The sequence below is a fragment of the Bubalus kerabau genome, chromosome 11 (assembly GCF_029407905.1).
Source record: "Bubalus kerabau isolate K-KA32 ecotype Philippines breed swamp buffalo chromosome 11, PCC_UOA_SB_1v2, whole genome shotgun sequence".
Classification (NCBI taxonomy): Eukaryota; Metazoa; Chordata; class Mammalia; order Artiodactyla; family Bovidae; genus Bubalus; species Bubalus kerabau.
This window is the reverse complement of record NC_073634.1, coordinates 95,065,146-95,092,349: the sequence shown is the minus strand read 5'-3', so window position 1 is coordinate 95,092,349 and position 27,204 is coordinate 95,065,146. Positions and strand designations below refer to the sequence as shown.

Sequence of the window (27,204 nt, the reverse complement as noted above, 5' to 3'; positions counted from 1 at the left end):
TCAGCTTATTTTTCCCTTTGTATGTGTGACCCGCAGTTACCATGAAGAAGATGGAGACATAGACGAAGAAAAGGAACAAAGAAAGGAAGACGAAAGCAAGCTTAAGCTGTCGGACTGGTTCAACCCATTGTAAGAAAAGAAGTGTCGCCCTGTTTCCAGTAAATCCATAGCTCAGCATAAAGGGGCGGGGGCTATGGAGGCAACAGTGCCATGGAGAACAGCCCTGACTAGGGGGACAGAGACTTAGCATCTATTAGACCTTTACACCAGAGAAGGCAATGGCACCCCACTCCAGTACTCTTGCCTGGAAAATCCCATGGACGGAGGAGCCTGGTGGGCTGCAGTCCATGGGGTCGCTAAGGGTCGGACACGACTGAGCGACTTCATTTTCACTTTTCACTTTCATGCACTGGAGAAGGAAATGGCAACCCACTCCAGTGTTCTTGCCTGGAGAATCCCAGGGACGGGGGAGCCTGATGGGCTGCCGTCTATGGGGTCACACAGAGTCGGACACGACTGAAGCGACTTAGCAGCAGCTGCAGCAGCAGCAGCAGACCTTTACACCAGATTAGATGAGAAACTTGAGAGGCTGGTTGTCTTATTTGTTTGAGCAATAACTACAATGATTTTGACAGCAGTCAGCCAATGGCAGCGGAAGAATCACAATATACTGGGGCTGGAAGGGGGTCTCATAGCCACAGGGTACTATGGAAAACTACAAAGCTAGAGTCAGAGCAAGAAAATTCTGAGATTGGGTTAACTCGGCTGTAAAATGGAAGTGATGTTACAGAAGCTCATAGGGCCATGCGTATATCCTTTAAACAAGTGTACAACAAATGTTTGTCAAACACCCATGATATACTAGCTGGTGTTTTACAAACTACTGGCCACTATCCATTAATATGTTCAGAAACTAGCTGAATGGGTTAAAAGCAGCCTTTTAAAAATTGAAATCAATAGAAAATCAGGGCATCACCTGAGGAAGGATAGGTATTGTTAAGTGGATTTTTGCCTCTATGTATATATGTGTATGTCCATGTGTTTTTGACATGAGATGTATTTCTTACTGTAAATCATGGTAAAAAATTCTGTACTAGGCATTGTGTTAGGTATAGGAGACAGGAAAAATCAATCAGCATGGTTCATCAAGAAGTTCACGGTCCTGTAGGGGCTCTAGATGTGTAACTAGTGTTTGCCAAGACTGATTAAGGAGCTGTGAGCAATCCGACTGAGAAGGCTGTGGTTTGGGGAGCAGGGAGGTGGGAGCTGTCCAGGATGACCATGAGTCCTGAGAGACCAGTGGGTGGTGGTGCCATTGACCAGGAAAGCGTCTAGGAGTGGTGAAGGGGAGGGGTGATGAGCTCAACTAGGGATGCGTATGGATTCAGCAACTTGTGGGGCAACTGGACAGAGATTCATAGGGTGCCTATCTTAGTCGTTCAGGCTGCTATAACAAAATACCATAGACTGGATGGCTTATAAACAACAAATATGTATTTCCTACAGTTCTGGAGGCTGGGGAGTCCAAGATCAAGGCCCCAGACAGGGTGGTGTCTGATGAGGACCCACTTCCTAGTGTATTCATGATGGTGTTCTCACCTTGCTCTCACGTGCTAGAAGGGGAGAGGGAGCTCTCAGGGGTCTCTTTTCTAAGGGCACTAATCCCATTCATGAGGGCTCCACCCTCATGTCCTAATCCTCTCCCTAAGGCTCCACCCCTTAGGTTTCAACACATGAATTTTGGGGGGACACAACAGTCAGTCTGTAGCAGTGCCCCTAAGTGTGGCAGAAGATAGGTGGTGGAGATGTAGGAAGAGGAGCCTTCAGCGTACAGGTGGCAATGGGATCTGCAGGCCTGGATGAGGCACCAGGCCGATGTCTGACATCAGCATTGAAAGGGCCAGTGCGGGGAGAGAAGTCTGAAAAGCAGCAGGGGTGGCCATAGAGGTAGGAGGAGGATCAGGGGAGAACAGCAGCTATCACAGCGTGAGGAATCTTGGTTCTGCAAAGACTGAATATGTTCTGGCAAGTTCTCTTTATTTTGGGACAAAGGATCCATGCCAGTGTCAAAGGATGGGAATTTTGCTTCCTCCCCCCAAGGTATCATTTAAGGAGCTGGACAACAGGGTAGCCCTCTATGGGATGCTAAACCATTCCTGGAAATGGAAGAATATGGAAGCACTGTGGTTTGATAAGCCCCTTAGGTATGTGTGTGTGTGTGTGTGAGGTGGGTGAGAGCCCCCCCAGTGGCCAGCTGGATGAGCTAAGGATATAGTTGCCACGCTTACTTCAAAGGAGGGTGGTACACTTTCACTGTGGTACTTCTGCTTTGCTGAGTGGGACCTGGAGGCAGGGCCTGGGGCTGGGTTACTCCGGTCAGAGAAGAGAAGCAGATCACAACCAGCAGTGGTCACTCTCTCCACCGCCCTCCAAAAGAATGACGAGCAGATATTTAAAGAATATTGATTTGTAGTGACGCCAAATCTAAGCCTTCTAAGGGCACTAAAGTATATTTCTTGCATAAATGAATGAAAGATGAACAACTGGATTCACAGATGACATATTTATAGAAATGTATCCTTTTCTATAAACTACCAGAAGCATGTTAAGTATATTATAGATAAATTTTTTTATATCAATATCTCTTAGCCTCATATCATCACATTCTCTTAATTTTCCTCCTACTTTCTCAGTCTCTTTAATGGGGCCTCTTCCCAAGCCTCAAATATTAGCTTCTGGAGGTTGAGTCCAGTATCCTCATCTCTTTTCTTTATACTATCTTCCAATGTGCTCTCATCCATTTCCATGGCATTAGACACCATCCATGGGAGAATGACTCCCACATTTACATCTTAAGTCCAAAGGTTTTCTCTGAGCCCCTGCTTATGTCTAACTGTCTGTGTGTCTTACAGGGTTTTTGATTCACCCCACCCCCGTTCTTCTCATTCCTATTTAAGTCAGAGTCCAGGAGACCTCTCCAATTCATCCTTCACTCTTTCCTTCATCCATCCTAGAGTCTAAATCATTAGCACGTTCTGTTAATTCTTCTTCCAAAATTCTTCCTACATCATCTCTTTCTTGCCACCCCACAGCTCTTGTCTTTGTCCTGCTGCCTGGAAGGAGTCCAATAAAGAACATGCTGTACGCATGCTACATCTTTCGTAAACTGCTGCCTGATTGATAGAATTTTAATACTTCTTCTGCCCAGCCCCCGGGGACCACAGTGTTCCCATTAAGTATATGCACATGCTCAGTCAAGTCTGACTCTGTGACCCCATGGACTATAGCCTGCCAGGCTCTTCTGTCCATGGAGTTTTCGAGGTGAGAATACTGGAATGGGTTGCCATTTTCTACTCCAGGGGGTCTTCCCATCCCAGGGATCTAATCTGCATTTCCTTCATGGCAGGCAGATTCTTTACCAAGGATGCCACCTGGGAAGCCCATAAATAAGTACGTAGGATATTCAGTTCAGTTCAGTTCAGTCGCTCAGTCGTGTCCAACTCTTTGCGACCCCATGAATCGCAGCACGCCAGGCCTCCCTGTCCATCACCAACTCCCAGAGTTCACTCAGACTCACGTCCATCGAGTCAGTGATGCCATCCAGCCATCTCATCCTCTGTTGTCCCCTTCTCCTCCTGCCCCCAATCCCTCCCAGCATCTGAGTCTTTTCCAATGAGTCGACTCTTTGCATTGGATAGACTTTGGTGTTTTGTTTTGTTTTTTTGGTTAAATTTCATAAGCAAAACTAAGGTATTATAGATACAGTTTTAAGCAAAGCTGAGGTACCATAGATCCAATTTTGCCTTCTGTCTGTTGAGAAGTTTGAGTGAGGTTGGTGTAAATTATAAAATTATGTCTACATTCATTTGACTGTATATGGCTTCCAATTATTTGTATAATTGGTTTTGGAGATGTCAGGAGAAGTCAGTTTCCCCAAGGGAAACTGGGCGGGTTCCGTGAAACATGAACTGTCTTCGATCCCTGGGAATCTTTCTGCTTCTTCTGGCTTTGGATTTGACTTGTTTGGATATCTCATACTAGTGGAATCACAGAACGTTTCTCCTTTTTTGGTCTGGTTTATTTCACTTAGTATAATGACCATAAGGTTCGTCCACATTGTGGCATTGTCAGAATTACCGACTTTGAAGGGCCGAATCAGATTCCATTGTGTGTCTACCACAGTTCGTTTATGGAACTGGCTGTCCATGGACACTTAGATTGCCTCTGTTTGTTGGCCAGTGTGAATCATGCAGTTGTGACTATGACTGCAGAAATATGCATTTTTTCAGCCCCCTTTTCCAAACCTTTTGGGTACACAGCATGAATTAGAATTGAAATATCTGTTTATTCCATGTATTAGTTTTGGAGTAATTTCTGTAATGTCTTGTGCAGTGTCAGAACCATTTCAGTTTATCTTTTTGTATGGTAGAATACTGTTCAAGCTTTAGAATATACCCTGTGTTGCATATTCATTCACCCACCGATGGACACTTGAATGGGTTCTACCTTTGGGCTATTGTGAATAAGGTCCCTATGAATATTTGTGTACCAGTTTTTTTTTTGAATTATTAACAACTACATAGTACTATATATGAAAGAAACGTAAGATGTAAATGCTACCAGATACCTAGGTAGGTGTATGTTTGGGTTATGGAGGCCCTTCTGTGTTGTGGGGAACCTTTGGCCTGTACTTGGGGAACCCGACAAACGGAGCTAACGCAGCAGCTGTGCTGCTTGGAAAGAAGGCATCTGGGCAGTTTTCCGTCTTCCCTGGTACTTTTCCCTCCTTCTAGAGCCCCATCTTGGTGACCTTGGACATCTTGTGGTCTTACACATGTGTCACTTGCCTGCTGTCACTTTTTTTTTTTTTTTCTGGGGTGGGGTGGGAGAGGTTCATCCAGGAAGCTTATCTCAAGCATCCTCCCACCCCCTCGCCCTCCCCTTGGCCTGCCTTTTCAGCCTGTCATCTGGCTTCCTAGTCAGGGTCGCTGATGTGTGGGAATGGCCAGTGGAATTTAATAATTAACAGCTGGGAAATAGAAAATTTTAATTTTTAATGAAACATTAATTTTTAATATTACTACATTTTTTTTTTCCCCTTGCTCAGAGCAATCTTCCCCATCAAGTAACCAAACTGGACATGGGTGTCCTGACTCAGTCCTTTCTAGAAGATGTGGAACTGAGTGGTCGTGCAGTGGAAGAGTGGCAGGCAGCAGGCTGGCCACTGTCAGGACTTTGAGACCCTCAAGGGGTAGGCAGGTCTCATTCCCCTGATCTCGGAGCTCAGCGTGGGGCCTGGCAGGGAGCAGGGACTTAGCAGAAGTGCCTGGAGGAGTTTAGTGCCTTGGTCTGACCCCTCCTGTTGATTAAGTGATAGTTCCCTTCTCCTGCTCTCCAAGCCCCTACTTTCTTTATTTGTGAAATGAGGGTCATGACAGCACCCACTCTAGAAGGTAGCTGGGAGTTTCAATGAAAGAATGAAAGTCAAGGATTGAGCCCCGATGCCTGGAAGTGTTAAATAAGAATACCATCCTTTCCTCCTTTTCCTCCTCCCCTTTCTCTTCTCTTTCTTAAAAATATTACCTTCTCCCTAAATGTTCAGCTCACACGCAGCTGGATGGCTTAGCTAATGGGTTGGGTCAGCACGGCTAAGACATCCCTGACAGGCTTCACTAAGAACGGCAATGGTTGGGATGACAATATATGGGAGGGTTTACATTCAGAAATAGTGGTTATAGAGTGATAAGCCTGTGTGTGTGTGTGTGTGTGTGTGTGGTTTTTCTGGTTTTGAAACCTAGTCATTTAACAAAGCTGGGGGTTTTATGTGACTAAAAGCATCCCATAAGCTTCTAAAAACAAAATACAAAAGCCCATTTCTCATCTGTACTGATAAAAATGCTGAAGTATCTAAGTTGAATGGAAATGATGACAAACCTGGTTTTTAACCCCAGGTCGTCAGCCTAACAAGTAAATATCCAACACAATAAGCAATAGATGTAGTGCTTCAGAGCATGGACTTACTGAGTCAGACTATCTGGGTCAAGATTCCAGCTCGACTCCATAGCTGCTGTGTGACCTCCAATGAGTTATTTAACTGTTCTGTGCTGCAGTTTCTGCTTTGATAAAATGGGAATCAAAATAGCAGCTTCCTCTGAAGGGTGAAGCCCTGGGTACTATGTTGCTCCATAGGAAGTATCCAGGGTACATTAGTTACCCTCATTAGCTGTTTGGCCTTGGACAAGTTAACAAGCTTTTCTGAGCCTTGGTTTTCTTATCTGTACAAAGAACATAATACATGACAGGGCTTTTGCAAGGACTACCTGAGAAAGTGTGTGTGTGTGTGTGTGTGTGAAAGTGTCTTGTGCAGGTTGGTGCAGAGTCCAAAATAGCTGCTTTCACGATTGAAGGGAAACCCAGAGCAGCTGTCCAGGGCAGCCACACCGCTGACATACCCGGGTGTGCAGGTAGAGCCGGGCTGTGGGGTTTGAGACGAGACCCAGCGGGGAGGGCCGGCCGGGCAGTGTCCCTCCCCATCTCTGGAGGAGACTCCTTGTGTGCAGAGGAGGGAAGCAGGCCTGCCACAGGGCACTGGGAGGAGGTGGGAGGGCCTGGTTGGTTCTAGAACAGGAGGACCGCAGAGCTTGGTGACGGAAGAACATGAGGTGTGGACGAGTGTCTATTGGGCGCTGGGGTGAGGAGGGGGTGACCTGGCCTTGCCCAGCCTCCCTGCAAAAACTTAGCTTCAGCCATGGCGGAGGGGCAGTGTTGTGAAAACCCACTCTCCACCCATGTGTGAGGGAGAGAGAAAGTTCTCAGTGGGCCGATCTATTTGCCAATGTCTCCTTGATAGCCTCACCAAGGCCACCTGTGCACAGTCAGCAGGGGCCCGATGGGGCCACCAGGACTCTGCCCCAGTCACTGGCCCTCCCCCCGCAGTGGCTGAAGTGCAAGCACATGGTGGGGCCCTTGTGTGACAGGGGTTCATCTAAATGACTGTTTCAGTCTCCACTTCCTGCCAGGGAAGGGCAGTCACTTGTAAACCCAAATGGGGTTGGAGCTGAGTCCCCACCCCATTCCTGCCTTATCCTGGGCCCCAGCCGCTGCTCAGCCTTTCTGCATTTACTCTTTACAGTTCATTGGTTTGTCTTTGCTCTTACATTGCTTCCTGTGTTTGTGTTGGCTTTGCCAAGTCCCTTTCAAGTGTGCTGAGTGCACAGAACACCCCCCTCCCCCACCTCCAGCTTTGTAAAGAGGAAACGTGATCTGAGAGAGGTGACAGCTAGGGTCCCTGTGTTTCATCCCTGGCTACTGTGAGCCTGCAGGATCCTTTCTTAGGGACTGTCTGCTCCTTGTGTGTCAAATAAACGGTAAAACCAGAAGCCCCATAGTTCTATACCCAGGTTACAACCAGAAATTCCTTTCTGGCAAAAGGCAGATTGAAACAGTTTCTTCCTCTTTCAGCTCTAATGTCACTGTCTTGTCCCCCTGCGTCAAGCATCAGGGCTTTTTCTGGGTCAGATGGCACCCATTGGGATAAATAACGTCTAAAGATGCCACTGGCAGCTTAGGAAGGGGCTGTGGAGATGGGAGTGGGATATTGAAGGAAGATGAGGATAGGGGAAGCAGGAAAGGCGGACAGAGAGCATGAGCTGTACAGGTAAGACCCCCCTAGGGCCCCTGCTAAGGCAGCCCCCAGGCACCTGGGCCACCGTCTCCTGTCCCTCACCCAGAAGATGTCGCAGATGTCACACTGCCAGCTGACTATTCGGGGTTAAACTCTCGTCAGGATTCAAGGATGGTCACCACCAGCCACGTTTGAGCCGTTTTCCGTCAGATGTCTCTGCCCCACCTTAGCAAGGCCATCCTGACTCATGGACTCTGTTTTGTCACCAGTAAACGCCCCGAGGTTGTGACCATGACGAACTGGAAGGCACCTGTGGTGTGGGAAGGCACTTACAACAGAGCCGTCTTAGACGATTATTATGCCAAGCAGAAAATTACCGTCGGCCTGACGGTTTTCGCCGTCGGAAGGTAGGTGTGGCTAATAAAAGTAACCTTGACTTTTCCTTTGTCCCACAGTCAGAAGGTTGGTGAGGGGCTCCCTGGGCTCATGGAGGCTGTTCATGGACGTGTCTGATTCATTAGACAGGAGAATGGAGTAATAGGACTGTTTGAGGCTCCTTTTTGCTGAGGCCCCAGGAGGCTGAGAGCAAGACAGTGGATGGGGAGTGGACAGCTTCCCACCTGAGCGAGGCCCCGGTTGCAGGTTAGAGTGTCTGCTGTACTCACTGAGCCCTGGAGTTTCCAGCACACCCAGAGCCGCCTCCACCCTGACCTCCACGGCCCTCTCTGGGAATTCCAAAAATGCCAGCTATTAGACAGCCCGAACGTGTGTCATTGTTTCTCCCACGCGCTCAAGACCCCAGACTGAGAACCAAGGACAGAAGTGACTAAGCGTGGAGCTTCCCCACGTCAGGCTGGCTGACCGCTCTTCCTGGGCTTCCTCAGCTGCCTCTGCCCTCCTCCTCCTAGAGGCTTTGGCCCCTGGAGATCTGGCCAGCCAGAACTTCCTCTTCCAGAGGTTGGATGGGTTCCTGTTTCTGCTTCCATTTCCTTGTTTAGAACGACATTTCTCCCCAAACTGCAATCATTCTTACTTAAAAGTCGGAGCTGTGATATTAGTTTAAAATATAACCCATTTTGTTCTTTTGGAGAATTTTTTTTTTCTTTATCAAAACGAAAGCAAAAGTTCCCTTTTCCTATTAGCCTCCTCCCTGCAGCCCCCCTCCATGGGCCTTCCCATCTGTATCTTTTCCGAGCACCACATGGGAAGTTGACTGCTCGCTTATACAGACAGCGGTGAAGGCCCAGGTTGATCTGAGTGAGGATCTGTGTGTCTTCACTCCCAAGACCGGCCCCAGCCCAGAGCCCAGAAGCCATCGCCCTCGCCGTGCTGGTCAAGTCCTGATGCCACCACCTGTGCTGGTCCCAGGGGCATCTCTGATGGAGAAGGGTGACTCTGGAGTTTTGACATTTTTACTGGAAGGATCTGTACTGTTATGAGTCTGGAGCAGATGCTTAGCTCACCTCATGCTTTGGTATGAGAGGCGACAAGCCAGCTACCCTGTAGACTGATTTACTCCTGATGTTTCCACAAAGAACAGAATGTGGCCTGCGGCTCCACAATGGCTTCAGCCTTGTATCCGCAGCTTCACAGAACTAAACGTAAATTGTACACCCTGGTGAAAACCCTGAGCTCTCCTTTTGGAGGCAGGAGGGGACTGCTTGTACTCTGCAGCAATAAATCCTCGCAAGAGTAGATTTGGACTTTTAGGAGGTGTGATGTTTGGTTTGTTTTCAAATAACAATGCCCGGAGCCAACTGCAATGCTTTCTTCTCTAAATAATGTTAAACCTCACAAGGGCCCCCTCCCCTCCCCCTAGGATTGTCTCCCAAGCTTCAGGGCACAATAGATTTTTTTCAGAGCCATGGCAAGGTCCCTCTTTCAATTGCTTAGATATATTCTCTCCGTTTAAAGAATCAATACTGTAAACCCCGGGGTTTTTCCAGAGACCAGTATTAAAACCACAGTTTATTTTTGTAGAAACGAACGGGAATCCAAACTGCAACTAAGGAGCAAAAACAAATGCCAGTTATTATTACTCACAAAATGTCATAACTGGCCGGGAGTATGATAAGCAAATTAAACTTAGTCCACATTCGCTGAGCATGAGTCTGGGGGTGATGCAAGTTGTGTTAAGCCAACGCCTTTCCTTCTCTGTCATCCCCATGTTGTCACATGATAGTGTGTAGCTTGGCTCACAAAAGACATGAACGTGTTTTTTGAATGAATAAGTAAATAGCTAAAATACCACATCTATTAGAAGGCCCCAAGTCCAAAACACTGACCACACAAACTGCTGGCAAAAATATGGAGCAAGAAGAGCTCTGATTCACTGCTGGCGAGAAGGCAAGATGGTTCCGCTGCTTTGGAAGACAGTTCAGCGGATTCTTATAAAGCTAAACATATTCTTATCATACAATCTAGCAATTGCATCCTTGGTGTTCACCAAAAAGCTGAAACTTTAGAGCCACACAAAAACTTGCATACGGATGTTTATAGCAGCTTTACTCATAGTTTCTAAAACTTAGAAATAACTAAGATGTCCTTTAGTAGGTGAATGGATTAATAAACTGTGGCACATCTAGGTGGTAGAATATATTACCAGTGCAAAAAATACAAAATCTATCAAGCCATGGAAGAGATAGAGGAACCTTAAATGCATATTCGTAAGTAAAAGAAACAATCTGAAAAGACTACCTGCTGTCAGATTCCAACCTTGTAACATTCTGGAAAAGGCAAACCTATGGAGACAGTAAAAAGATCAGTAGTTGCCAAGGGTTGGCAAAGGGGAATGGATGAATAGTCAGAACATGGAATTTTCAGGGCAGTGAAAATACTCGGTATGATATCATACACAGTGAAAAATACTTGTCATTATATAGTTGTTGAAACCCATAGAATATACACAACCAAGAGTGAACTTTAATGTAAATGGTGGGTTTGGTGTGATAATGATGTGTCAGTCTGGGTTCATAATCTGCAGTGGGTGCTGGACAGTGATAGAGGGGGAAGCTGTGGGAAGGAGTAGGAAGCATGCGGGTATATGAGAACTCTGCAGTTTCAGCTCCATATCGCTGTAAGCCTAAAAATGTTCTAATAATTAAAACCTATTAGAAAAGGAAATGAGATAGTTAAAATAAGTTTAAATCAGAGGTTATTTGCTCTGGTATTTGGATGGGTCTGACAATGGTGGTAGCTGGATAATGTATTGGTGTTTGGGGTAACCACTGGAAAACTCTTAAAGTGAATGTGTAATGTGGAAGGATATTCATGTCCCATAACCCATTCTCTGGGTCCCAGAGAAGGAGAAGAGCGTGGCGATGGTTAGTCTTAGGGCATCCCCAATGGACCTAAGGGGCATGTCACCCTTTCATCTGGTAGGGCAGGATACCGTTGGAGTGGATGTTGGGGTTTCTGAGAGATGCCTGAGAACTAGCGCCCCCTGATGTTGATCGAAGGGTACGACCTTCCAGTTATAAAATGAGCAAGTTCTGAGGATCTGACGTAAAACATTGTGATTATTGTTGATAATATTGTTTTATATACTTATAAAGTTATTCAGATAATAAATCTCAAATCTTCTCCCCCAAAAAGAAATGATGATTATGTGATGAGATGAAGGTGTTAACTAATGCTACAGTGGTGGTAATTTTGTGATATATGTGTGCTGCATGCTCAGCCACTTCAGTCATGTCTGACGCTTTGTGATTCTATGGACTGTAGCCCACCAGGCTCCTCTGTCCATGGTATTCTCCAGGCAGGAATACTGGGGTGGATTGCCATGCCCTCCTCCAGGGGATCTTCCTGACCCAGGCATCGAACCCGCATCTCCTGTGTCTCTTGCATCGCAGGCAGATTCTCTACCCACTGAGCCATCTGGGAAGCCCTTTTGAAATATATGAATATACCAAATCAACTCTTGGCACACCTTAAGCTTAAACTGTGCTATATGTCAATTATATCTCAATAAAACAGTACGAAAAAAGGACTAACACACTTCCGCCTACCCAAAGTCTGGAACCAACTGATAAATAAGACAAAGGGATAATAAGTAAGGTAGATGGTAGTGATGATCATCTTCAGTACAGTTAAAGCTGATATTGAAGAATATGGGTTATAAAACTGAAGGCCCTGAGCCTCCTGCTGTTGAACCACAGAATTAGAAAGACTTAGGCATCCCTCATCCATAGCACGAGACACTGCAGGTGTCTGGATGTTGGAGAAGGGCCTGTATCATTTAGCTACACTGCAGGGCCCAGAGCAGTTGAGAATACATGTTCTCTCCACCTGACTGGCTTCCAAGAGTGAGAGAAGAGAGGCTGGCCTGCCCAGTCACCTTCCAGAATCATTAGGTAAGTCACTTTACCTCCTCAAAGTTGAGTGACTGTATGGTGGAGAGTGGCCAGAAATAATAGTACAGCAATGAACATGTCTTGATGAGAACAGCATGTCGTCTCCTGCAGAAATCCCAGGGTGTGTGTTCAGTTGCTCAGTCATGTCCGACTCTTTGAGACCCCTATGGACTGTAGCCTGCCAGGCGCCTCCATTCGTGGAATTTTCCAGGCAAGAATATTGGAGTGGGTTGCCATTTCCTCCTCCAGGGGATCTTCCCAGGGATCGAACACGCATCTCCCTTGTCTCCCTCATCTCCTGCATTGCAGGCCAAGTCTTTACCCACTGGAGAAGCCTGCAGAAATCCCAGAGGCTACATTTATCCCATTCTTCTTTGTTTCAGATACATTGAGCATTACTTGGAGGAGTTCTTAACGTCTGCTAATAAGCACTTCATGGTTGGCCACCCAGTCATCTTTTATATCATGGTGGATGATGTCTCCAGGATGCCTTTGATAGAGTTGGGTCCTCTGCGCTCCTTCAAGGTGTTTAAGATCAAGCCTGAGAAGAGGTGGCAGGACATCAGCATGATGCGCATGAAGACCATCGGGGAGCACATTGTGGCCCACATCCAGCATGAGGTTGACTTCCTTTTCTGCATGGACGTGGACCAGGTCTTCCAAGACAAGTTTGGGGTGGAGACCCTGGGCGAGTCGGTGGCCCAGCTACAAGCCTGGTGGTACAAGGCAGATCCCAATGACTTCACCTACGAGAGGCGGAAGGAGTCTGCAGCATACATTCCCTTTGGCGAAGGGGATTTTTATTACCATGCAGCCATTTTTGGGGGAACACCCACTCAGGTCCTTAACATCACCCAGGAATGCTTCAAAGGAATCCTCAAGGACAAGAAAAATGACATAGAAGCCCAATGGCATGATGAAAGCCATCTAAACAAGTATTTCCTTCTCAACAAACCTACTAAAATCTTATCCCCCGAATACTGCTGGGATTATCACATAGGCCTACCTGCGGATATTAAGCTTGTCAAGATGTCTTGGCAGACAAAAGAGTATAATGTGGTTAGAAATAATGTCTGACTTTGTGCCAGTACATTTCTGAATTTGAGAGAGTATTATTCTGGCTACTTCCTCAGAAAAGTAACACTTAATTTTAACTTAAAAAAAAAATACTAACAAAAGACCAACACAGCAAATACATATTATTTCTCCTTGTAACTTTGAGCCTTGTAATACGGGAGAATGAACCTGTGGTAATCAGATGTAAATTCCCAGTGATTTCTTAGCTATTTCCGGTTGTGGGGGCGGGGAATGGATACACCATCAGTTGAACCCAAAAAAAAAAAAAAAATTGTCATAGACAAAGAAAAAGCCAGAAACATTCTACATGTACCAGTTGACTTACTGGAGAGAAGTACGCAAAGGGAAGTATTTGGCAACAAGAAAATGATTGTGAGGGGCTGTCCTCTTAATTTCTGTGTCTTCCTGTCTCTGCTGGGTCTGAAGCAACACAGAGTTGCTTTTGCAGCAGGAGAACTCTTAGTAGGACACAGTCTACCTTGGTGATCCTCAAATGGATCAATTTCCTTTCCTTATCAGGATATTGGCTTCTGTGCCAAGACTAGTCAAGATTCCCAATGCATATGGTGAAGATGTTGGGAGTCACAGGCAATCTGAGTGAGTCAGTGGGTGCTCAGCACATAATGAAAACAAAGCCTCCAAGTAAGTTGGCCATGAAATAAGCAAAGAGAGAGTTGAAAGACAGGGAGCTGATCCCCGTGGGGCATTGCCTTCTAAGGGGCACAGGGCATGCGGTTGGCACATAAATACAGCACAGATCCAGGCAGCCAGAGCAGTGTTGTCTTATAAGATGCTTCTTGTTTTGGCCAAGTCATATTCAGTATGCCGGACTCTGGAACTTGAGTCTTCAGATCCTTGGCCAGACAAAGTGGATGGTGTCCGAGGAAACCAAAACCTGCAGGGGACTGAAGAGAATTGCCAGGGGTTACATTTCCCAGACCTGGGCTTCATGACAGTCAGTTGTCAGCAAGTCCTGCCACCATCTGCCCTAACCCTCAGCCCATTAAGCCCCACGTTGCAGGGCTGACATCAAGGAACCTCTCGTTTCCCCTTGCCCCATCTGAACTACTGAAGTATAACAACCAGATGTGTTTAATAAAATGGTTAGTTGATTTTATGTCAAAAGTAGAGGGGATGGTGACGGGAGATCTAGTCCTTGTGACTGAACACCTTACCATTCAATTCCTTTCTCTAAGAGAAGCTATGAAATTGTATATATTATTTAAAGTTAAGCAAGTCAGTGTAAAGGGAGAAAGGCGGCAACATTTACATATGCAGGCATGTTTATATTTTGCTCGTGTTCCAGTTTATGTCATTGCTTTTCATTTTCAAGCGATTGGCTTAAAGAGCCACCTCACTGGCTTGATGCTTAGCAGTGTGGGCTTCTTTGATAAAATGAAACCTCCGTTTTCTCTACTGTTTTACTGTGCCTCCTACTCTTCCGTTATTGCCAAATTTTTTTACAACCCAGTAAAACAAAAGAAAACCAACAAAAATCCTGAAGAAGTGGGCTTGTAAAAGAAAAGGGAGATCAAAGGTCAGTTAGGACTCTTGCTTCTGTATAATTCAAGTTTTTGGGGATCCATTCTGGACTAGGGAGAGTTCATGGTTTAAGTCTGAAAGCAAAGAAATGACGTTTCTTCAAAGATCAGAGAAAAGGAATGAAGTTTCCTTTTGAAGGGATCTTGATTTTTTTTTAATTCACTTAAATTTAAAATCCAAATGGACAAACTCAAAAATCAATAGTTCAATGTTAAAAAACTAAAATAAAATTCCTGATTTACAATTAAATAAATTATTTTCTCAATATAGTCTGGTCTTTGTCATGGATTGTACATTTTCTCTCAAAGATGTTCAGGACTGTCAGTAACAGAATTTTAAATACTTAGACTTTAAAAAGTCATTGGGTCCTTCTAAAAAATGTGTGCACTGTCACAAAGATAGAAAGAACATGGTTGAGATTTGCTAACTTCTATAACAACAAATGCTCATATAGAACTTTCCAAAGTGATGCACTGAAGTAATTAAGTGCCAGTAGGATTAGGCTTCGGAGAAGGCAATGGCACCCCACTCCAGTACTCTTGCCTGGAAAATCCCATGGATGGAGGAGCCTGGTGGGTTGCAGTCCATGGGGTCACTAAGAGTCAGACACGACTGAGCGACTTCACTTTCACTTTTCACTTTCATGCATCGGAGAAGGCAATGGCAACCCACTCCAGTGTTCTTGCCTGGAGAATCCCAGGGACGGGGGAGCCTGGTGGGCTGCCGTTTATGGGGTCGCACAGAGTCGGACACAACTGAAGCGACTTAGCAGCAGCAGCAGCAGCAGGATTAGGCTTGCCCATGAAGGTCAGGGTGGGCAAGAGGGCAAAGGGAGAAAACCATGCCATAACCATTTCTGGTGGTTACTAGTCCTGACCTCTGGGGACTATATCTGGCCAAGGGAGCCCCAAGAGAGACTTGCTGAATTTCTAGCATGACTGGGTGGGTGTATTTGTTATGAATACAAAGTCAAAGTGGAGCAGGCTGATGTAGTGTGGTGCGTGGGATATACAAGAGGGCATGATTCCCTCATAGTAGAGACTTCCTGCCATTTTGCAGATGAGCAAAGTGAGGTTCAGAAAGGTTAAACCACGCAGATAGAAATCATCTGAGCTGTAGCTCACACCAGAGAAGCTGACAAGGATAAATGTGTTGAGCCACTTCAGGCTCCTCAAGTGGCCCACCCCACACACAGGGCCATGTTTCCTATCAGGGAAAATGCTTTATGGAAGAATCTATTAAAGGGGAATTTTTGCCATAAGAATTAATATTTTAAAAACTAGGTATGCTTTTCTGCACTAAAGCTGCCCCATGCATGCATGCGTGTTAAGTTGCTTTAGTTGTGTCCAGCTTTTTGTGACCCTGTGGACTGTAGCCTGCCAGACTCCTCTGTCCATGAGATTCTCCGGACAAGAATACTGGAGTGAGTTGCCATGCCCTCCTCCAGAGGATTTTCCCAACCCAGAGAATGAACCCTCATCTCTTACATCTCCTTCATTGACAAGCAGGTTCTTTACCACTAGTGCCACCTGGGACACCGAAACCTGCCCCAAGGGCATTAAATTAGTTTAAATGTATGATGTAAAAATAAATAAAAGACTCTGTGATCATTCTTAACTTTAGGTTGTGCCTGCAGGGCCCCTATAAACCCCATGGGCACACAGAAGCTGTTATGCCAAGGCATTTTGCCTTGGAGGGCAAAGCTGGGTGAAGGGGCAGGTGAAAGGGACAGCCATGCCTCCTTCTTCCACTCTGGGGGTCCCATGAAGCTGGAGAGGAAGAAATTTCTGTAAGGCTGGAAGGGGCTGTCATCGCTTGTCTGTCTTGTAATGACTCATTTTTTTCCTCTCAGCCAAAGTCACCATGTAATTTACTGATAGCTATGGCAATATTTATAGTTCTAAGAATTTATTAAATCGCCATTTATTAAATGTACCTTATATACATGAATAACACAGGCATGTAGCATACTCACAAGTGTGAAACCCCATAGAAAGCCTGAATACATAATATAGGATGCATACCTTTTAAAGAGAGAAAGCTAGGTTAAATGGGGATCTACTGGTCAAGTCTCAAGGATTCAAACCCAGGACTGTCTGACTCTAAATCCTTTGTTCTTTCCACAGCTCAAGTCTTTCTCTTTCAAACACACACACACACACACACACACACTTTAACCATTTTGTTTTTGAAACTGAGAACAGCAAGGAATCACCACCAAGAACTCTCAATTCTTGTATTAACATTAAAGAAAGAGAACTTAGTGGACTCAAACTCGTCAGAGACAGAAGGTAGGTCTAAACTTACCCTGGAGCCTGGCTGGAAAGCAGTCAAACAGAACCTGAGCGATACAAGGCTCAGGGAAGTTCAAGGGCTGAGGGGGTACAGAGGAGGGAAGGTCTGGGAGGTGGAAACAGTCTCAGAGGGGCTGCTTCTGAATTGAGCATTGAGAGAAGAGAAAGGGATCACTGAGAAGTGGAAATGGAATGAGGTTTCAGAGGGAGGAACAGCAGGTATGAAGCATGGAGGACTGTTCTGAAGCTTTTAGGGAGACCCTGGATGAAATCTCATAGGAGAGCCTGTGTGAAAAACAACAAAGAGCTTGAAAGGGCTTTGGCTGGTTGGGAGCTGCACATTTGCCCAGCATCTGTGCCTTTATTTCTCGCTTTATCTCCTTCATAGAGTCTATGTGGTTTCTATGGCAACTAATGCCATGGTTGGACCAAGTGACCCAGACTAAGCTAATCAACATTTTCCCTCCCCACTCCCCCCCCCTACCCCTGGAGAGCAGATGATCTAAACTAGTCCAATCAAGTTGAATCTCAGGCCTTTTACTGGAAATGTGGATGCATTAGGGAAAGACTAGAGATCTCTTCAAGAAAATCAGAGATACCAAAGGAACATTTCATGCAAAGATGGGCTCGATAAAGGACAGAAATGGTATGGACCTAACAGAAGCAGAAGATATTCAGAAGAGATGGCAAGAATACACAGAAGAACTGTACAAAAAAGATCTTCACGACCCAGATAATCACGATGGTGTGATCACTGACCTAGAGCCAGACATCCTGGAATGTGAAGTCAAGTGGAAAGCATCACTACGAACAAAGCTAGTGGAGGTGATAGACTTCCAGTTGAGCTATTCCAAATCCTGAAAGATGATGCTGTGAAAGTGCTGCACTCAATACGCCAGCAAATTTGGAAAACTCAGCAGTAGCCACAGGACTGGAAAAGGTCAGTTTTCATTCCAATCCCAAAGAAAGGCAATGCCAAAGAATGCTCAAACTACTGCATAATTGCACTCATGGAGAATCCCAGGGACGGGGGAGCCTGGTGGGCTGCCATCTATGGGGTCACACAGAGTCGGACACAACTGAAGTGACTTAGCAGCAGCAGCAGCACATGCTAGTAAAGTAATGCTCAAAATTCTCCAAGCCAGGTTTCAGCAATATGCGAACCATGAACTTCCTGATGTTCAAGCTGGTTTTAGAAAAGGCAGAGGAACCAGAGATCAAATTGCCAACATCCTCTGGCTCATGGAAAAAGCAAGAGAGTTCCAGAAAAACATCTATTTCTGCTTTATTGACTATGCCAAAGCCTTTGACTGTGTGGATCACAATCAACTGTGGAAAATTCTGAAAGAGATGGGAATACCAGACCACCTGATCTGCCTCTTGAGAAATCTGTATGCAGGTCAGGAAGCAACAGTTAGAACTGGACATGGAACAACAGATTTGTTCCAAGTAGGAAAAGGAGTATGTCAAAGCTGTATATTGTCACCCTGTTTATTTAACTTATATGCAGAGTACCTCATGAGAAACACTGGACTGGAAGAAACACAAGCTGGAATCAAGATTGCCGGGAGAAATATCAATAACCTCAGATATGCAGATGACACCACCCTTATGGCAGAAAGTGAAGAGGAACTAAAAAGCCTCTTGATGAAAGTGAAAGAGGAGAGTGAAAAAGTTGGCTTAAAGCTCAACATTCAGAAAACGAAGATCATGGCATCTGGTCCCATCACTTCATGGGAAATAGATGGGGAAACAGTGGAAACAGTGTCAGACTTGATTTTTCTGGGCTGCAAAATCACTGCAGATGGTGACTGCATCCATGAAATTAAAAGACGCTTACTCCTTGGAAGGAAAGTTCTGACCAACCTAGATAGCATATTCAAAAGCAGAGACATTACTTTGCCAACAAAGATTCGTCTAGTCAAGGCAATGGTTTTTCCTGTGGTCATGTATGGATGTGAGAGTTGGACTGTGAAGAAAGCTGAGCGCCGAAGAACTGATGCTTTTGAACTGTGGTGTTGGAGAAGACTCTTGAGAGTCCCTTGGACTGCAAGGAGATCCAACCAGTCCATTCTGAAGGAGATCAGCCCTGGGTGTTCTTTGGAAGGAATGATGCTAAAGCTGAAACTCCAGTCCTTTGGCCACCTCATGCGAAGAGTTGACTCATTGGAAAAGACTCTGATGCTGGGAGGGATTGGGGGCAGGAGGAGAAGGGGACGACAGAGGATGAGATGGCTGGATGGCATCACTGACTCGATGGACGTGAGTCTGAGTGAACTCTGGGAGTTGGTGATGGACAGGAAGGCCTGGTGTGCTGTGATTCATGGGGTCGCGAAGAGTCGGACACAACTGAGCGACTTATCTGATCTGATCTAGGATGATACTGATGACATTAGAAGCTGCTAACACGTCTGGCTTCCCAGGTGGCGCTAGTGGTAAAGAACCCGCCTGCCAATGCAGGTAAACGTAAGAGACGCGGGTTTGATCCCTGGGTCGGGAAGATCCCCTGCAGGTGGAAATCGCAACCCACCCCAGTATCCTCCCCTGGAGAATCCCAAGGACAGAGGAGCCGCCTGGTGGGCTACAGTCCATAGAGTCATGTAGAGTTGTATACGACTGAAGCGACTTAGCATGCATGCAACATTTTTGGGGATCACAAGTTAGGTCAGCCTTAGGATGAAATTGACAATAGGATCCTAGGAGCCGAGACACTGAAGGAACCGCAGTCCTCAATGACAGCCCTGAGCCAGGGGCTCCAGCCTTATCTAAAGTGTGCATGGCCTGTGGGCTCTTGAATGTGTGAGCCAACAAGGTCTCATCATTAAGACACTTGGAATCAGGTTTCTCTGAGAACTAAAAATATCCCCATTGAACCCTTCTAGAATTGCTAGTTCCCTAAAGTCTGCCTTTCCGTGAGCTCCAGCACCCATTACATCACCTGGCTCAAAGACATTGCTAAAAGAGTATCTATTAGATGAATGAATAAATGAATCATCACCTCCACTCGTGTCATGCCTCATAAGAAGTGCTTTTTTGCAATCAAGAAAAATGTTTTTGATTGTGGACTCTGTCCTACTACAAAGTAGATGCTTTTCTACCTGGTCAGAGTGAGAGGTGATAGTCCCTCTGTCGTGTCCAACTCTCCAACTCTTTGTGACCCCATGGACTGTAGCCCAGCAGGCTCCTCTGTCCATGGGATTCTCCAGGCAAGAATACTGGAGTGGGTAGCCATTCCTTTTTCCAGGGGATCTTCCTGACTCAGGTATCAAACCCTGGGCTCCTGCATTGCAGGCAGATTCTTTACCATCTGAGCCACTGGGGAAGCCCTTTCTATCTGGTACCTGGAATTATTTCTTCTAGAGCTTCAGTCTGTAACCTTCAGCTCTGGGTTCAGTGTGGCTCGAGGTCAGTGATGCAGGGGACAAACTTCCTCCATCAGAGTAGAACAGCGGTTCTCAAGCAGGATGATTTTGCACAATCACCACCACTGCTGGACACTCACACCCACTCCTGCACCAACTCCCGGGATATTTGGCAATGTCTTAAGATCTTATTGGTTGTACAACTTATAGGGGGAGGGTTGCTATGCACATATAGTAGGCAGAGGCCAGGGATGCTCCTCGACATCCTACAATGCACAGGGCACCCCTCGCAACAAAGCATTATCTGACTCAAAATGTCAATTGTGATGAGCTAGAGAAATCTGGTGTGAAATTCCCTTGAACGTCATGAAGAAAGAAAAAAGGGGAGCCAATATGCACAATACCCACTTGTCTATACCCAGGGAATATTCCCTGATCGGTACCAAAAGCTTCCAATTCATCTGTTCTTAGTCCCCAGTAACATTCACAGCTAAGATGAAAGTAGTTCCCCATACTGGACACCAGCGGGCAGGAATTTCCAAAGACAACACTTAATCCTAGGCAACTGCTGCTGCTGAAAACACTAAAGATGATTAAAAACATTCTTTTCTGAACCTGGAGAGGACTGCATATTTGTAGAAATATATATGAATTTTGCATAGAAATGAAGATTTCTATAAATATTTAAAGTATGTGGCTGTGAAAAATCAACCAACGTTAGAACACACTTTTGGTAAATTGATGCTTTGGAATTGTGGTGCTGGAGAAGACTCTTGAGAGTCCCTTGGACAGAAAGGATATCAAACCAGTCAGTCCTAAAGGAAGTCAACCCTGAATATTCACTGGAAGGACTGATGCTGAAGCTGAGGTTCCAATACTTTGGCCACTTGATATGAAGAGCCAACTAATTGGAAAAGACTCTGATGCTGGGAAAGACTGAAGGCAGGAGGAGAAGAGGGCAGCAAAGGATGAGATAGTTGGATGGCATCACCGACTCAATGCACATGAATCTGAGCAAATTCCAGGAGATAGTGAAGGACAGGGAAGCCTGGCATGCTGCAGTCCACGGGGTCTCAGAGAGTGGGACATGACTTAGCATGAAGAACAACAATAACAACAAAACTGTTCAGAATAAAAGGGGGTTATGCTAGCTAGGTGTTTTAAAGATATTTTCGTTGCAAAGGACTGACATTCCCCTTGAGTTGTGTAAATCCCAAAGGGAGGTTCCTGGGAGGCTACTGGGGAGTTCTACTGAATGCAAGGGATAGTTGACAGCCAGATAGTGGTACACTGAGGCCGGTTCATACCTGCTTGTGAGAACCTGTTAAGTGCAATACTTCCCTGCTCCCTGTTCAGTGACTTCATGTGGTAGCTTGATATCAGCCACAGTGGGTATATTTGCACCATGGAAATCAGCAAACACTAGAAATCAGGGTTCCATCCCCTTCCTTTCCATTTCCATGTGTTTTTTTTTTTTTTTTTTTTTTTAAAGAAAGTGGTTGTGTAAAAATTTACTAGCACTTCACTGCAACCAGGCCATAAGCAAGAGCCAGGGAAGTACAGGGGCCTCAAGAGTTGAAAACTGTGAACTTCCCCTAAAGGTCTGCAGATATGACCAAGCTCCAGCTATCTCCAGACTCAAGGTTTCTTCCTTCAGAACTCTAAATTCCTGGAAAAGAAAAGCCAAATGGTGTAGCATCCATTCATGCTTTCAGCAGCTGCACCTTGGAGCAGGTTTACTGGAGGGTAGATTGCTCTCTGGGGTGGTTCTCAGAGAAGGACATGCTGTTGTGAGCTGCGTTGATGTCTCTAAAAGTGTCTACGACATTTACTTATAGCTGTCTGGCTGTTGATCACTTCTTTCCAGATATCTAAAATATTCCCTGCTACCATGATTCAAAAACATTATGCACAATTCTAGCACAGCCTCCCTCACCTAATCGACCACAGAAAGTGAAAATGTTAATCACTCAGTCATGTCCGACTCTTTGCAATCCCCATGGACTGTAGCCTGCTAGGCTTCTCTGTCCATGGAATTCTCCAGGCAAGAATACTGGCATGGGTAGCCATTCCCTTCTCCAGGCGATCTTCCTGACCCAGGGATTGAACCTGGGTGTCTTGCATTCCAGGCAGATTCTTTATCATCTGAGCCACCAGGGAAGGGACAAGTAGACCACGGAGTCCACAGCTAATGTCAGAGGGCCAAGTTTCTCAGAGTCTACTATCTCTAGGTAATAACCATTTTGCCTTTGGTTCCTTAGAAAGCCCATCTGACTGTTCTGCAATCTGTAAAATAAATAGTAAATTTAGCTCACATGAGAATCAGTAGTAAAAGGCAAGGAAGGAAGAGGGGGAACATTACAGTAACTCCTATTTTTCCAAAGGAAGGAAAAAATAAAAATAAAAGGAGGGAATGATGGTTATCTGCTCAAGAGGACATTTCTTTACTCCAGAATTCAGATGGCCTCTGCTGGTAAGTTTTCTATCAAGGCTAACAACAGTCTTCATCCATCATCCCAGTTTGCTTCATATCCTTTTAAACGTGTAAAATTTAAAGGTCATAAGAGTCCAGTGGCAGGGCAACTCGTCTGAAACATGGACCAGCTGGAGTGCTTTCTCCTGTCCAAGGTCCTGCTGGAAGCTCACTGCTTTTACACTTACCAGACAAGCAAGAGATTGCTGGATACCCTTATGTGTGGGAACATTGCCTCCAAAATTCAAAGTATGACATAGGAGTTATGTCTCTCTTTAGTAGTAGGAGACTTAAAGCTGCATTCTGGTTGTCAAACTTGGTTGCTTTCTGGAATTACCTTGAGAGCTAATACTGATGCCTGGTTCCAACCCCAGGAATCCTGATTCAGTTGGTATGGGTGGGCACTGGGACTTTCAAGAGCTTCCCAGGTGAAGCACTGGGAAGCTGTCCCTCCACCTAGGCTGGCAGAATTTTCTGGGGTAACTATTTTGGAACTCTGGATTGTATTGAAGGCTTGCATCTTCCAGGGGAGGGCTTGAATGGTAAATTAAGGTTGTTGGTGATAGCGGTTTAGTCACTAAGTTGTGTCTAACTCTTTTGTGACCCCGTGGACTGTAGCCCGCCAAGCTCCTCTGTCCATGGGATTTCCCAGGCAAGAATATTGGAGTGGGTTGCCATTTCCTTCTCCAGGGGATCTTCTCAACACAGGGACTGAACCCAAGTCTCCAGGATTGACAAGCAGATTCTTTACCACTGAGCCACTAGGGAAGACCAGATTAAGGTTAACTGCAATTGATTTCAGCTCTTGGCACATAGCAGCCATTCGTCCCCTTCTTCCAGCCATTGGACAGACCGCTTTGCTTTTGTTCCTGGAGTGACTTACTCACAGCTTGTGGAAGCCAGGATGGGCAAAAAGGACCCTGTCTTCCAAATATTGCATGTCTATGCTCTGATGGCTTCTGATCACAGAGGTGCAGAGAGGCAAACAATGATGCACTTCCCATCATTGTTGCAAGTCCCTCCCCTTCCAGTTGAAGTGACTTCCAGGGGATTTAAAGCGTCAACAACGGTTACCCCTCCCTTCATTTTTTTTTCTTTTTCTCTATTGGTTCTAGATATTAAAGACAAGGACATTCAAAAACAATACGTATAAAGGGAAATTAGTAAGTGACCATGAATACACAGGGAAAGGCTCAGAAAAGACTTCAAAGACCTTAAGTTTATAAGTTAGACTGATTCTTAACACAGAGACAGCCTACAACAATCAAAAAAAGCAAAAATAATAGTTGAAAGCTATAACAAAAAACAGAAAACTGCAGGGGAAAGAGGATAATCTGCTTTCCAGAGTTACCACAGTATTTGATTCAAATGTCCAGTTTTCAATAACAACAACAACAAAAAATCGCAAGTCATGCAAGCAAACAGGAAAGTGTGGACTATTCAAAGGAAAAAACAAATACCAACTGTTCCTAAAAAAAAAAAAAAAAAAAGACTTGATGGAAAATATCCTAGATAAAGGCTCTAAAATAACTGTCAAAGATGCCCAAAGAACTAAAGGAAGATGTGTAAAATTTTAAAAATGAAGTATGAACAAAATGGAAATGTCAATAGAGAGAAGATCTAAAAGTAAACCAAAAAGTAATCCAGGAGCTGAAAATTACAACAACAGAAATAAAAAATCTGCTAGAGGGATTCAAAGACAGGTTTGAGGAAGTAGAAAAAAGAATCCATGAATTTGAAAATAGGACTGTGGAAATTATTGAGTCTGAGAAACTGAAAGAAAAAAGATTGCAGAAAAGTGTACAGAGCTTAGGAGACCTATGGGATACTAGCAAGCTGAGCAATATATGAATTGGAAGAGCCCCAGCAGGAGAGGAGAAAGCATTTGAAAAAATAATACCGAAACTTCCCCAAGTTTGATGAAAGACATGACTATAAACATCCAAGAAGCTCAATACACTCCAAGTCAGAGGAGCTCAAAGTGACCCACATCAAGACACACGATAGTCAAACTTTTGGACGACAAAGGGAAAATCTTGAAAGAAGCAAGAGAGAAGTGATTCATCACATATGACAGAACCTCAATAAGATTATTGGCAGATTTTTCATTAGAAGCTTTGGAAGCCAAAGGGAGTCTTGCAGGTTGAAATGAAAGGACATTAGTCAGTTACCCAAACCTACATGGAGCAATAAAAGATCGCATAAAAGTACATACATGGATAATTATAAAAGCTAGTATTGTAACAACTGCTTGTAACTCCACTTTTTGTTTTCTACATTGTTAAAGACACACACACATACACATATATATTTTAAAATTACCTGTCTGAAACCTAGTATTATTATAACTTTCATTTGTTTTCTACATTATTAAAGAGACAGATAAATATATATACACGTATTTTTTAAATTACCTGTCTAAAAACTAGTATTATTATTATAACTTTGGTTTGTAACTCCAAATTTTGTTTTCTACATAATTTAAGAGACTAATAATTTTAAAAGAATTATTAGTTTATGATTTGGGGCATGCAATATACAAAGGTGTGTAATTTCATGACATCAACTGCCGCAAGGGGTGGGGACAGAGCTGCAAAGGAACAGAGTTTTGGTGTGTCTGGGCTTCCCTGGAGGCTCAGATGGGAAATAATCTCCCTGCAATGCAGGAGATTGGGGTTCAATCCCTGGGTCAGGAGGATCCCCTGGAGGAGGGAATGGCTACCCACTCCAGTATTCTTGCCTGGAGAATTCCATGGATAGAGCAACTTGGTGGGCTATAGTCCATGGGGTTGCAAAGAGTCAGACACGACTTTGGTGTGTTTATGAAGTCAAGCTGGTATAAATTCTAATTTGAGTGCTATAACTTCAGGATGTTAGATGCAAACCCCAAGATTACCACAAAGACAATAGCTATAGAATGCAAACAAGAGGAAATGAGAAATAATCTCAAATACTTCACTATTGAAAAATCAACTAAACACAAAAGATGACAGTAATGCAGGAAATAAGGGAGACAAAAAAAAGCTATAAGGCATATAGAAAGCAAATAGCAAAGCGACAGAAGTCAAGGCCCTCCCTATCAGTACTTTACTTTAAATGTAAATAAAAATAAAGGGAAAACATTTATTCTCATGTAGTGACTGGGATGAGCAATGTCATGCGAAAATACCTACCTGAGTTCTTGTTTGTTCTTCTTATATTGTTTCCCTGTTTATTTCAACCACACCTTCTTAATTGAAAGCCATCTAAAACAACTCCTGAACGGAGATGGGCTTTAAAATAGGTTTCATAATATTATTATACCTGTTCATGCCTCACCACCCTATTTGTCCAACTAAAGAGCATCGCATCCCCTGGTTCCACCACAACCATTTTTTACCCTCCTTCTGATGGCCCCCAGCTCGGAGAGGTTCTCACAAAGAGAGAATCCAGAAACTTCCCTATGTGAGTAGTGAAGATAACTTCTGAATACAGTTTCAGTTCAGTTGCTCAGTCATGTCCAACTCTTTGCCACCCCATGAATTGCAGCACGCCAGGCCTCCCTGTCCATCACCAACTCCTGGAGTTCGCCCAAACTCATATGTATCGAGTAGGTGATGCCATCCAGCCATCTCATCCTCTGTTGTCCCCTTCTCCTCCTGCCCCCAATCCCTCCCAGCATCAGGGTCTTTTCCAATGAGTCAACTCTTCACATGAGGTGGCCAAACTATTGGAGTTTCAGCTTCAGCATCAGTCCTTCCGATGAACAATCCAGGACTGGTCTCCTTTAGGATGGACTGGTTGGATGTCCTTGCAGTCCAAGGGGCTCTCAAGAGTCTTCTCCAACACCACAGTTCAAAAGCATCAATTCTTTAGTGCTCAGCCTTCTTCACAGTCCAACTCTCACATCCATACGTGACCACTGGAAAAACCATAACCTTGACTAGATGGACCTTTGTTGGCAAAGGAATGTCTCTGCTTTTGAATATGCTATCTAGGTTGGTCATAACTTTCCTTCCAATGAGTAAGCGTCTTTTAATTTCATGGCTGCAGTCACCATCTGCAGTGATTTTGGAGCCCCCCAAAATAAAGTCTGACACTGTTTCCACTGTTTCCCCATCTATTTGCCATGAAGTGATGGGACCAGATGCTATGATCTTCGTTTTCTGAATGTTGAGCTTGAAGCCAACTTTTTCACTCTCCACTTTCACTTTCATCAAGAGGCTTTTGAGTTCCTCTTCACTTTCTGCCATAAGGGTGGTGTCATCTGCATATCTGAGGTTATTGATATTTCTTCCGGTATTCTTGATTCCAGCTTATGCTTCTTCCAGCCCAGTGAATACTGTTTAACTATAAGTAAATTTTAATTTCCTCTCTTTTCTCACAGTGGATGATTAACATGATCTACCTTTCATTTCATTGACCTTTCCTTCTACAGTGTTCAATTTCTTTGTAAGTCCACCCACTAACATTTTTATTTCAAATATAGTACTTTTAAAGT

General features: G+C 44.7%; 1 protein-coding gene across 8 annotated transcripts in view; it reads left to right on the top strand.

Moving 5' to 3' along the window:
- The window catches only part of GGTA1 (glycoprotein alpha-galactosyltransferase 1 (inactive)), a 79,352-nt gene extending 64,490 nt beyond the window's left edge, over window positions 1-14,862 (top strand). For all 8 annotated transcript variants that reach the window (XM_055541030.1, XM_055541023.1, XM_055541028.1 and 5 more), the window contains 3 exons: window positions 37-129; window positions 7,894-8,031; window positions 12,360-14,862. In XM_055541030.1, the coding sequence (XP_055397005.1) occupies window positions 37-129; window positions 7,894-8,031; window positions 12,360-13,053 (925 nt within the window). In that variant the 3' untranslated portion in view covers window positions 13,054-14,862. The remainder of the gene's footprint in view (window positions 1-36; window positions 130-7,893; window positions 8,032-12,359) is intronic.
- The last annotated feature ends 12,342 nt before the right edge of the window (window positions 14,863-27,204 follow it).